Genomic DNA, 13,924 nt, shown 5'->3' on the forward strand with positions numbered 1-13,924 from the left:
ATAAATATTTCATACTTTATTCCTTATTTGTTCCTGATGCTACAGTAGCCAATAACTATAACCATTAGTCAGGAACTACTATTATGGCCCTCCGTTACTAAGTTAAAACCGACCAGTTTTTGTCTGGTTATTAAAAAAAGCTGGATAGAAAAGTCTCCCGACTTTTCTCCATAGTAAATAGAGAATGGAATCCTGCAAGTCTGAAACAACATTTCCTACTAGTAAAAACCCGACACTCTTAGTAAATGAGGCCCAATGTAGTGATAACTGCCCCATGGAGGCGGGTCTTCATTTCTAAGAAACGTGTCTCCAGTGAGCACATTTTTGGTTACGCACATGCCAGGTTAGCCTCGTATAATCAAACATTATAGTGGACTGGCTGGATGGGGAACAGTGTTAGGCTGCGTTCATAAGACGGAAATTCTGCCTATCTGCATGAATTCTGCATCTGCATTGATTTTATGCAGAACTCTGCAGTTTCTTAATATTTGAGGAATCTGTGCAGAATTCTTGCAGAAATTACGCATGATTCCACAGTTCAGTAAAAAAGATAGACTTTTTTAATTGAACAGTTAAAGTTTGTGCAGATTCTGGGCGGAATCTGCACAAATTCGGCAGAAATCAATCCCCATTGGCCAATGGGATTCCGCACCCAAAGCCTAGAAAAATATAGACTTAGATTGAGGGGGGCGCGACCTCACACGGGGGCGGAGTCGTGTCGTCACGCAGAGCTCGTAAAGGTGGATGCTGGATGAGAGATTGCGGGGGTCCCCAGCGCCAGGACCCCCACGATCAGACATCTTATGCCCTATCCTTTGGATAGGGGATAAGAAGTATTAGGGCTGGAGTACCCCATTAAGGACACAGCCAATATTTTAGCGTTTTCTTTTTTGATCTTCACCTTCTAAAAACCATAACTCTTTTATATTTCCATCCACAGAACCATGTGAGGGCTTGTTTTCAATCATCATCAATCATTTTTCCATAAAATGTACAGCAAATCCAAAAAAATATTATTTGTATAAGGAAATTGAAAAGCAAACTGACATTTTTTAACTTTTGTTTTATTTTCACGCTGTACACTTTACAGTAAAATGACATGTTTTCTTTATTCTGTGGGTCAATGCGATGAAAATGATACCCATGATTACATACTTTTCTATTATTGTACTGCTTTAAAAAAAAAAAAACTCAAACTTTTTCCACAAAATAATTATGTTTAAAATTGCCCTATTTTGACCACTAAAACTTTCTTATTTTTTCAGTATACGGGGCTGCATGAGGGCTCATTGTTTGATCTGTAGTTTTTTTTGTACCACTTTTGTGTATATGTGACTGTTTGATCGCATTATTTTTTTTTTTTTAATGTGTTGTGCACAAAAAACCGCAATTTTGGACATATTTTTTTTTTTTTTAACATTTACATCGTTCTCCCTACTGGATCATTTACATTATATTTTGACAATTTGAACAGTTACACATGCGACAATACCAAATATGTTTATTAATAATTTTTTTTTATGCTTTTTGGGGGTACAAATGTAAAAAGGGGCAATTTACATTTTGATTGGGGGAGGAGCTTTTTCACTTTTTTTTTATACTTTATTTATTTTTACACTTTATGTCCTCACAGGGGACTATTTATAGCAATAAATAGATTGCCGCAGATGCCATGATCTGTATTGATCATGGCATCTGAGGGATAAATGGCAACCGGTACCTGCCGTGCATGATGCAAGCACCTTTCCGGTGCTGGCGTCATGTAAGTCCCAGTGGATCAGGACGAAGATTTACGTGGAATGTCCTTAAGGGGTTAAAATTTTGGTGCCATTTTTTTGTGCCATAAAAGTAGATATTTTAAATACCAGTGGCACTTTATACATAAAAGATAATGATAAATGTATACCTTCTCTAAAAAAAGAAACATCTGAGACCCAAAAGCAGTTGGACATAACATTTTAAAACAAAGCTCTAAAATCTGTGATAAAACTGTTGATAGCATAGTGTACAAAATTAGCCAAAACTCGATAGTACTAACCAGAAGGGAGACAAGTTATTGATAATAATAATAACAATAATAATAATAATGTTTATTTATAAAGTGCCAGCAGGACCAGCAGTATTTATTCTTTTCTAACACTGCTGGAACTACATTTTTTCTTTAAATCCTCTAGGTTGGATTCCCCCCCCCAGAAAATTGCTTTTGCAGGCAACATACAAATCTAGCTATGTATACCAAGCCTAATAGTAAATTGATTACTCTACTACATTCACTATTATATGCTACCATGACTACATTTTTACAACTGCACAAAGTTTTTTCTCAAAGCAAGGTGAAGGTGATTAATAACTTCAACATCTAACTGATTTCCAGGGGTGCTATAGAATCGTTCTAGTTTCCAAGAGGCTACAAGTGCTTTCACTTACAAACTCATACTAGTTTCCCTGTCAAAGGTTTTGGTCTTTAATGACAGTGTATCAGGGTTTGGAAAAGAAGAAATATAATGGATATATTAAATATTATAGAAGAAGAGTATGCCACAAGATACAGTGTTTAGTGCTTTAATTTGACTTTGACAATTTGCATCAAGAGAATATTTCTCCATAAAATTTTACACAATTTTGTAGTTTTAGAACACACTTATCTAGAACCAGACATGAAAGGCAAGAACAATATGCGCATTTTAATAAAAGATCTTTTTATAGTCTGCAAATTTACCTTCCTTAGATAACCTTACACTTCAGTTGGTATCAGCAGGGGGCGTAAGCGATGCACACTGCATAAAAACATGTAGAAGATTCTCAATCCTTGCACTTTTATTATTATTTTTTCCATTTTCCTAATGTGGAAATGTCCCCAGGTGTGATGTGAATGAATCTTCCTGCTGGAGAAACATGATTGACAACTTCCTACACTGAAGCTGAGAGCAAATAACGCTGGCAGCGGATCAAAGGAAAGTGTGTGCTGCTACAAAGACAACAGATCTACAGAGGAAAGAAAGAGCAAATTAGAGAGTGTGACTATTGTGGGGTTACAGGGCAATCTAGCAACTAATTGTCTGGTGTGTGTGGTTTTCAGACTCTGCTTCAAATATAACTGATGCATTACAAGATAAGCTGAAATGTCATAAAACACATAAAGGACCCCCTAAAATGCATCTCAAGATGGAAATGTCATTATTGTTTATGCTTCTCAGTTTTCTCTATCAAATTCACATACATAGCGCAAAAATGGTGATAAGGTTTGTCATTTAAGGGTACGTTCCCACACGGCGTATTTGCTGCTGCGTATTTTATTTTCCCTGTTGAAGTCAATGGGTAGGAAAATACGCAGCAGCAAATACGCAGCAAAATACGCCACGTGGGAATGCACCCTTAGGGACATATTACTTGCCACTTATACACAGCAAGATATGAAATCGTACCAATAACTAATTCTGTTTTATCAGACGGGTAATACCTGGCCACATTCGGTAACATATTTGGTATATTCTGTATATTTATATACGCCCCCTGAGGAAGCTCAGTTTGAGCGAAACATATGTTGGGGTCTGCACACACTCTGGTAAGGCTTGTGTATATGATAGATGCCGAGATTTTCTACCTTTTACTGTTAATCTCTAGTCCAGTTAGATTGTTACCTATTTGCATGCTATATATGCTATATATGTGACCTTAGATGTTATTTTTTATATGCCTTATCTACTTTTAATTTCCCAGGCTTCCTCTGTAGTGTGCCCCTGTAGGGATTGCTATTGATGCCATTTTATACATGTGCAATATTTTATGGTTTTTTAATTTTTCAATAAAGATTTATCAAGGCAACAAGAGGTGTCTGAAACATAGCTCTCACATATGGGATTGGGCCTGACATTCAGTTCTGGCTCCAGTACAGATCTGCATCCAGTACAACTGTCCTTTCTCAGGTTGTGTGTGGTATTACAACTTCTATGGAACTGAGCTGCAATGCCACATATAACACGAGGACAAGAGTGGTGGTTGTTCTAGAAGAAAGCATCAGTTAGTGCAGAGTCAGAGAGCCAGCATTTAAGGGGGAGATTTATCCAGACCTGTGTAGAGGAAGATCATTCCTTTCATTTTAAAAAGGCCTCTGAACAATGAAATAAATAATCTGATTGGTTGCTATGGACAACTGGTCAGATTTTCTTCTGCACAGGTTTTGATAAATCTCCTCCTATATCTTTAAGCCTTTGCCAAGGAGGAAATGACAGGTATAATCTTAACTGCCATTCTATATAAAGCCAAGGCCTAGAAAGCTGGGTGGGGGTTTCTGGTATGCAATGGTTTGTGCCCACTCAAAGTTTTAAAAGTAGGGACAACTGCTTAACTGGCAATAGTGACCAAAGTCAATTCTGGCTATGACAGAAAGGTGCCTGCTAAGTAAGATACAATGGGGAGAATTTACCATAACTCATGCACTACATTTTTGTCCTCTTGTATGCCAAACTTTAGAGCACGACAAATAAACAATACTAATTTACCCCAATGTATATGGTGACTAATGCTACATACATAGACCTCCTGTAGGAAGACACAGAGCAATTAAAAGAGATAAGAGATTTCTGAGCAATTTTCACACTATTTTTATTTACTCTATGAAGCAAGAAAATAACTACTAATAGCAATTTAAAAAAAATAGCTTGCCAGTCCCTTACTGGAATTATACATTCTATCTAACCCTTTAAAGAAAAAGAAATGAGACTGTGAGCATACAAAATATAAATGTAATACTGACTATAAGATTGATCAATGACCGAGAAGATTTAGGGTACGTTCCCACACGGCGTATTTTGCTGCGTATTTGGTGCTGCGTATTTTCCTACCCATTGACTTCAACAGAGAAAATGAAATACGCAGCAGCAAATACGCAGCAAATACGCCGTGTGGGAATGTGCCCTTAATAACAAAAGAAAATTAAGAAAGACTAACTGTAAATGTAATATCCACAAATAGGAGAATTCACATTTGTTTAAGGCCATACTAGTAAGTATAAAATGTACTACTACTACCACTGCTGTCATTGGAAATTTGCATATCGTTTTGATGAGGAAATGTATGATTTCCTTTTTACTTTCCTATATACATAAATAAAATATATTACATTGCGTTGGAGATTTATCTGTGTGAATGAAATTCCTATATGTAAGGGTAAGAAATCCCACCCTGTACACAAACTAAGTGATCTAGCAGAAAAACATAATAAAGTATATGTAGTACATACATGTAAGCTTAGATAACCCTGGATACACTGTTCTACAATTTTTTTTTACCATTTTATCTTTAGGCTGTGATCACACCACATTTTGACTCTTTTTTATTGTTTTTGTTAAGAGTCAATTTAATTTTGCTGCATGCTAAAACGTGATTAACCATGCTATTGTGTATGCAAAAAAAAAACTGATCAATTATGGTCAGTTTTTTTTTAATGTAGCATCTCTTGACGCATCAATTTTTTCCTATAAACAGTAAAAGCTAAATGGACAGCAAAGAAGTGGTGTGTATGCCCCTTTGTACTAATAAAGAAACAGAAAGCTTGTATTATACCACTATTCATTAATTCTGAAATAGAGTAGCGCCTACTCACTACTTACCAGGATCCATACTTAGCACCGAGGATAACAAACCCAACCACAATTTGCAGCTAAAGAAACAACATTCTTCACAGATATACATGGAGACAATAAACAGCATTCTTGTGCACAAAGATAGTATCTTTATACAGGAGCATAAATATGGAAAATCCATTTTTTTATTGCACAACATATTAACCTCTATAAATATACACCGATTAGAAATACAATAAGAAGTATACATAGAAATGTTAGGCCTTAGGAAAAATCATGGGCCTTATGGAAAATAAATACAGTATAATAAATATTATTGAGATCCAAACAAAACATCCACATGACACAAGCAGTAACATTATTTCCAGAACCTATACTTTCATATTCAATCAAATGAGGGATGGAGGTCTTCATACCTATTCCAGACTATGGTTAAAAGCCATGTAGTTGCCAGTGGGCTAGTATCTCTTAAATAAAAAGAGACTGTCCTACTTGGAAAATAATCTTTGCTTTTAGAAGATGTTACATGTGTCAACTGCCCAGGAATCTGGAGCTAGAAGACATAAATATGTGAAACTTCTCAGCAAATAGTGCACTTGATGGACTGTGGCGATTGGAACTTCCTGCTATTGAATTGGTCTCTAGTTGCAAATACTTTATAGTAAAAATCTTTATTTATACAGTCCCAACATATTCAACAGCACTTTACAAAACTTGTTGTCATCACTCAATATCCATACTAGGGCTCATAATCTAAATTTTAAATGAAGCTATCAGTAGGTTTTGGAGTATGGGAGGGAACTGGAGTACCTGGAGGAAAGCCACACAACACAGGGAAAACATACACACTCCATACAAGCTAGGTTGAGTGGTAGCAAAACCATATTGTAATAGATAAAGGACTCCAATTTTACTTTGCTGGCCAAGTTGCAATAAGTAAAAAAACATTGGTCCATATTTGATGAGCAAGGATCCTGTATATAAAAAAAATGCGCTGTCCAAATGCGCAGTCTACCACCATCACATTAACACCATTTTTCAGATGAACTACCTATATATGAGCATCACAAACCTTGTGTTTTGCAGAAGATATTGGTCTATTGTAAGTGGTACATCTATGACCATAATCTACAAAGAAGATGAAATCATACAAATGGCTGAATGTGGCCCAAGAAAACCTTGTGTTTTGGGCATAGCTCCCAAAACATCAGGTTAAAGCCAGCCTTTGTATGGGTAACAGCTGACACCAATTCATGTATTTGCCCAGCCATACCTTCTCATTTTTATGTAAAGCAGCAGTATTCATCTGTTATGGCCTCTACATATACTAGTACAAACAGAATATAAGGTTTCCTTTTAATGGTGTTGATGAACCAAGAATGAAGTAATTTCCACATGTCACACATGATTCAAGCTTACTGATCCATAGGTCCCCTGATAAGTGTAACTGACATCCTGAGACTCACTGCTTGAAGAACTCTTTCTATGATACAGCTGAAAGTGAATATGTGTTCTAGAAAAGGAGAAAACTGCAAAAAGCACTTTAAAAAGTGTTATCATTTGGCACCGTATAAGAAGAAGGTTATGTTAACTCATAGGCAAAAGATCTTACAAGAAGTCTATGGAGGCTGTCAAGAAAATTTCAATCTTTTAGATTTATTGTCCTCAAACATCTGAGATAACCTTCCCTCATTGTAGAATGCAAGAAGATTCCACCAGACAAAGTCATCTGCCATCAAATATTTTACATCTATGGGTTACGATTCTTCTGCCAAGCAATACTACAGACAACAAAAATGTGTGACTATGCAAATGAATGATGCCCAGTAGTGACACTACATAAAAAAACATAACACAAAAAACAGTTTACCATTGTATCTTGAACCATTGTTAACTCTATGTCACACATATTTTAATGGTAGTAATAATATAAAATATGTATCAGTATCAATTACCAATGTCTTACTTGCTCTATACTGTATTAAATTAATTCCTGTGATACTTCATCCCAAACCAAACTTTTATACACACACATATATATATATATATATATATATATATATATGTGTGTGTACTTGATTCCAAAGTTATAGATAGATGCATAGATAGACAGTCTACGATTAAGCACGTAAGTGCGAAACGCGTCAGTCGTCTTGCTCTGTTGGGACCATTGTTTGAAGATTTTCAAATGAAGAAAAATGTATTTTAACTGCAATGCCGAGTGCTGGACGATCCTTCTCTTTTTGACAGATGCATAGATAGATATAAAACAAAAAATATATATGCGAGCATAATAAAATTAAACACGGGCGAGAAAATGGTGCGTATGTTCATCCCCAGCCTAAAATTGTGCTAAATAATCATGGTATATACATGATAAATCTTCACATTAATATTATTTATTATATATTAATAAAACAAGTGCAAGGCCATAATACAATCTATATTAAAAAAGTAGAACCCCCCCCCATAAAAATCCACCCAAGAAATACATATAAATCCGCTTCTAGATGCGTCTGTCTGCTTGCTTCCACAACAGTTAAATAGAAATAAAAATATAGATTTCCTTTTTACACATGGACCAATGAACAGATTATTAAATCAAATTTTTTTTTTTATCAGAAACACCATATTTTTACAAAAATATACACTAATGTATTTTTCGTAGTATCTTGTAGTGGCATATCAAAGAATTTTCAGAATTTCCCAATCAAAATTTCCATTGTACGGCAAGGCTACAGAAAAAAAACTGTTTAAAATGAAGTGTTCTCATTTTTTGTTTGATTTATTGGATTTTTTCCTGAAAACTTGTCCGCAACACTCTGAGTAAGTAAGCAGTGCTATTTTTACAGATCGCTATCAGTGTGTTAAATTATGTGAGGTGCTTAATCCTCTCAGACTGTTCTTTTTCATTTAATAACTCAAGCACTTGGAAAGAAGCCGGCCGGGACTGGAAATGCTGAGCTTTAAAAAAAAAAAAAAAATAGTTGATCTGCGCCAGACCTGGGATCCTTTAAGAATTTTAACATATGTTGAGCATTTAAGTGAACAAAAGAAATATATAAGGCCAAAAATACAGTCACAGGCAGAAAACCAAAACTGGGGAAATGGGACTAAAAATGTGGAGTAATACATCTAATAAAATCCATATGTTAAGAAATCAAAAGAACAGGGAACTGCTGTGGACAAAGAGGCATAGCCCAGTCTCTCAGCTGGAACGTCGCATTGTTCCAATGGGAGCATACCTAGTCAGTTATAGATTTTATATAGTGAACCCAAGGGCTTCTACAACATGCCTAGACTATTATACTTCAGCAATAAGTTTTAGAAAGTTAATCTCATGACTGGAGATCTGGAAAACAGCCAGACATTTTTAGATTCATAACTTATGTGGATAAAATACTATAGTATCTACATACACCATACATGTGTGCACACATGTGTGTATATATATGTATATGAACTACACGGACTACATACGTGTATACATATATGTAGGACATCTGCACACACACACACACATATATATATATATATATATATATATATATATATATATATATATATATATGTATATATATATATGATGTACATGCCTGCATTTATATCTTAGATGCATAGTTTTCAATATGAAAATAAAAATGTAAATGTTAATTGAAAAATAAACTTCATGACTATTGACCTTTAAACATTCATTCCTGTGCTTCCATTCAAGTACTACTGCTCCATCTGACCAGTGTATGGCTCTGCTGAATACACTCAATGGACTTTTGAATTTCTTAAGCAATGAATATAAGTATGTCACTGGGACAACTGGAGCAGACTATGATAAGTAAGTTAGGATTTAGATATAAGGTCTATAGATGTGCATTGGGCTATACACAAATTCCTTGTACTTAGAAGGTGCTGGTGGGATTCCTTCGAAAATGACACATTCTAGATTAGGTGGAACCACATGAAGCAGATGTGAGTTCTGGGCACAAAGTGACAGCAACTCTACAAATATTGCCCTAAAGGCTTACTCATATTGGTTGGGGGAACTGCTGGCGACAGCTCACATTGTATTCCTAGAAGTATGCTATGCTCTTATTACTGAAATTGAGATTTGAAATCTTTCGTCGGAACCCTACTGAACAAACGGCAGTTGAATTTTGTTTCTGCAAAAATATTGTTATTTCACAAATAAATGTTTCAGAAATATTAGAAAACATATAGAAAAATACAGGCTAAAGAAAAAATGGGAAGCTTGATATCAACCCCAAGATACAATAAACACTTCGTGAGAGGAAACAGTGTACATGTCAACTTACTAAACACATTGGAAAATCAGTTTGTTCCATACAACAGAATGAAGTGGTCTTGACACCTACATTGTAACACATCATAATGTATTTTTTACAGACATTAATCACAGCTTGCCTCAATAGACACTAACAAGTTCCATCATGGCAATATTAGAAATACTAGAATGTACATGCCAAGGCTACATATTGAATCATGCCAATGATCACTTCAAGGCAGATGACAATCACAGTCCAAGATTCACTGTGTTATCTGTCCTTAGTTTGGAAACTGCACTACAAGCATGCATCATGCCCAGAAAGTAGACGGAGATCCCCAATGGGAACCCAGGTGGATCAATATAATCAGTGTCCAACATGTCAATGAGTGTATTTACACTTCTGTCATGCCAGATCATATTAAACAAGCCTTCATTATTGTATTCAATTGCACTACAAATGGATAGAGGCACATAAATCATACAGATTCCATTAAGACTCATCTGGAAGAAATAATAATCATATGTTCAAATCAACAGGAGTCAATACTGATATGGTGGTGCCAATAACTACACCGTGCCTATAATCTGTCATGTACGCATAAATAGAACCAGAGACACACACACACTCATATTGTACAAAGACAAATTCCACCACTTACACTGTGCATGGTTATTACTTCACCCCATGGTGCTCATGGTACATAATATGCCAGCCTCTATTCTGCACTTCACATGCAATGATCATAAAACAGTGCATATAGTATACAATCATAGTAAGTTACTATGTCAGAGGGAACTTCACTATTATATGGGATACTCACATTATTACACTGATATCTCAACAAACCCAGAACAGCAAGGTAGAGCATCTACAATCTACTGTATAAACAAGTCTAGAATGAATTGAAAACATGAAAATGTCAGTCAATATAAAGACAGAGATAAGTAGGTCGAAAAATCACTGCTACAATGCAAAGAGAAAATGTAAAAAAAAAAAAATCCAATACACACTACATTCTGCATACTGAATACACATGAAATGCTTATTCATGCAATGTATGTATATCAGTCATAATACATCAAAGTACTTAAAGAAACTTTTTACACCTCCATGAAAAGTAGGTAAAATCAAACAAAGCAAACAGCTAAATCACCAAACTAAGCTACACAATAAACATGCAACAAAAAGCATGTGCCTGCCTCCTATGTGCAGAGGTGCCTACGTGCATACCTTCCCCTATTTTACACGGTTAATCTATATGCCCACATTGGCTAGTTTCTTCACTAATTCACAGTTTAAGTAACTTTATAACATTACTGAACCTGCAGAACATGAATACAAAATACATTTTAAGAAAACACCTAAGACATAATGTATTGCAGCCATGCCATTTTTTACTACCCCATTAGACCAATAAGCATGGAAATGTGTGTCACAATAAATCCACATGCTGCTAATGCCATTGTAAATGCCAAACAGACTAGCTGGCAACTTGTACAGTTTGGTGCCTGCATATTTGGGCAAGTAAACTCATACAACACGATGCACTTTATGCTTGCCAGCCAGTTTCCATAGTTATGTACCCATCATGCCATCCAATTACACATAAAACACAATATGTATGCCAGCTTATACGCCATAATAAGCATGACACATGCCAACCAATACTATATAATATGCACTATGCATGCCAACCAATTGCACATAATATGCACTGTGCTTGCCAACCAATATAAGAGAATACGCAGTAACCAATAATAGAAAATTCACACTGGCATGCCAGCTGCCATCACACCCAGCACCTCTAAACACACATTTGTTACGAGTGGCTGGTGGTTATCTTCTTGGGAGCCCATTTGTGATCATGAGATGCACTTGTAGCACATTATGATCCTGGGCATTAAGGGAAGAAGCCTCAGGTCCCTGGAGTTTCCTACAAGCAGCATCTGGAGCTTCAGATTGTCTGCCCAAGTTCCACATGGCATGTCACATCCTGAACAGCCACAGAGCTGGCCTGTAGCTGAGACACAGAGGCAGAAAATCTGTAATAAATAGCACTTAGCTGCGAACGGAGAACTTAAGACGGATTTCATAGTGTGAACTGTTTACGTTTTACATCTGCAGCCAAGAGCAAGGATACAAACCAAGGTGACCAAATGTTACCCCGTCACCAAGAAAACCCCTACAAGGCAGTCGTGCTGTTTCTATGTATATGTAATAAGAATGAGTCTCTCTGAGGATAAACTTGAGAGGCTTTTACCATTGTCCTAGTACATGAGAAAAAAAACCTTTACACGTATGGGATTCTTTAACACTTTCTACGCTGACGCTTCTCATGTTTGACAGTTGTGTGACCAGCCTGAGCTCGTACACTTTTAATGGAACGTTCACAGTCCTGTTGTTAGGCGATTCAGTACATCTGATGGATCACATATGACTAGAGCTGGCGTATCCCTGTGTCCATGACAGAAGATGACTCCAAGAAGTCAGAAACTACAGCCTACTTACTATTTTTTCTCCAATACCCACCGCTCCAATAGTTTCTTTTGTTCCATGAAGGGGGTGTGGCCAGGAAGTCCTAATATTTCAACAAATGTATGGTATTGTTACGGCGATTACTTGCAGCGATGTGTATGGCGGTGTGGATCTTGTTTTAGTTGTGGCTTATATATGAAGAAAAATACTTTCCTAAAAATGTGGCACATGGGGCACTACAGATCACTATGGCCGCATGCAGACCTTTTTAGTAAGAAGGTGGCAAAACGTTCCAGGGTGGATATGATGGGTAAAGGGGTAACTCCAGGGCTCAAGTCCTGCAGGAACGCGTGGGAACTGAGTTCCTGCACTTTTTCCACAGCAGGAACACCTTTCCTATTAGCAGTACCAGCACTTGAGTGGAACTTTTTTTCCGTGGACTTGACCCCGGGTAACTCCCTGTATTATCTATCCGGAGCACATGGAAGTTCCTTATATACTTACCAGACCACACTGCTGAATCCCTGTATTATATATCGCCACCAAGTATCTCTCTTCATTGGTTGCACTTCTAGACTCTATCATGAGAGAAAGTTTCTGTACCTCACCTCAATGCCCACCAAACTTACCTGGGGTTACTCTTGTTCCAGTAGACTGCATACCGGTCTGATATCACTTTGCTGGGGTCATCTGTCCAGACACAGACCCAAATCAGGGCCCCCAGCAGCAGTGGGACCAGGGGCCCCATACTCGGGGTCCAAGTTTCTTGCTGCACTCACAGCGGACACCGCGCTGCCATGTCCGGACACTATCCTGGAGAAGTGTTCTAGAATACGAGTAGAGCTCGGTACCACGGTTCTAAGAAGCTAGTCACTTAGTCACTTTCTGCCAGCTCTCAGCTCCATGCCATGGGGCATCTGCCTTGTACCCCAATAGTGGATCTGGCTCTCTTCCACGCAGGGAGACGGTGGCTTTCACTCAGGCCAGTTGCAAGGAGCAGGCTCCAGCTCAGCTCACTTTCTCTCTCCGCTTTCATGGTCTAGAGCCCAGGAGGGGACAACTCCTGAGCTCGGGATGAGGGACCAGTCAGGACATCCTGCAGGCTGTGGGGAAAAACAAAGGAACAGATCCTGAGGCAGAGTCCACACAACAGGTAGGAAGAACAATGCTGAAGCCAAACTAGCACACACTGCTATATAGAGGACTCTATGACTGCTGCGGATCCCAAGCCCCACTACTGCAAGTGCCAAATCCTTGTCTCCTCACTCTATCCAGCACACATCTCCCCTCCCTCCCTCCCTGTGCCTCCACTCCGGCCAGCCCTCTGCTCTCCTCCCTTACGCTGCATCACTGGGTGTGAACGACAAGCAGAACAAGATCCATTGTGAGAGATGGAGCCGAAGGGCTCCCTCTGCTGGCGCTTTTACTCACTGCACTCACAGGTACAGCTGTGCTCCAGTCATGACAGAAATGTCGGACTTCTTTTTACAAATCCTACACGTGTGAACTTGTCGGAACGGTTCTGTGCTTGCTGCTCACTTATCTGCCTGGCAACCGGGAAAAGAGCCGAGGAAGTGCCCT

At 37.7% G+C, this 13,924-nt stretch overlaps 1 protein-coding gene across 1 annotated transcript in view; it reads right to left on the minus strand.

The window, feature by feature from the left end:
- EFNA2 (ephrin A2) overlaps nucleotides 1–13,571 on the minus strand; it is a 343,212-nt gene extending 329,641 nt beyond the window's left edge. Inside the window, exon 1 of the mRNA XM_056517108.1 lies at nucleotides 12,973–13,571. Within this exon, the coding sequence (XP_056373083.1) occupies nucleotides 12,973–13,091 (119 nt within the window). The 5' untranslated portion in view covers nucleotides 13,092–13,571. The remainder of the gene's footprint in view (nucleotides 1–12,972) is intronic.
- Nucleotides 13,572–13,924: the final 353 nt, after the last annotated feature.

Source organism: Hyla sarda, chromosome 1 (assembly GCF_029499605.1).
Source record: "Hyla sarda isolate aHylSar1 chromosome 1, aHylSar1.hap1, whole genome shotgun sequence".
Lineage (NCBI taxonomy): Eukaryota > Metazoa > Chordata > Amphibia > Anura > Hylidae > Hyla > Hyla sarda.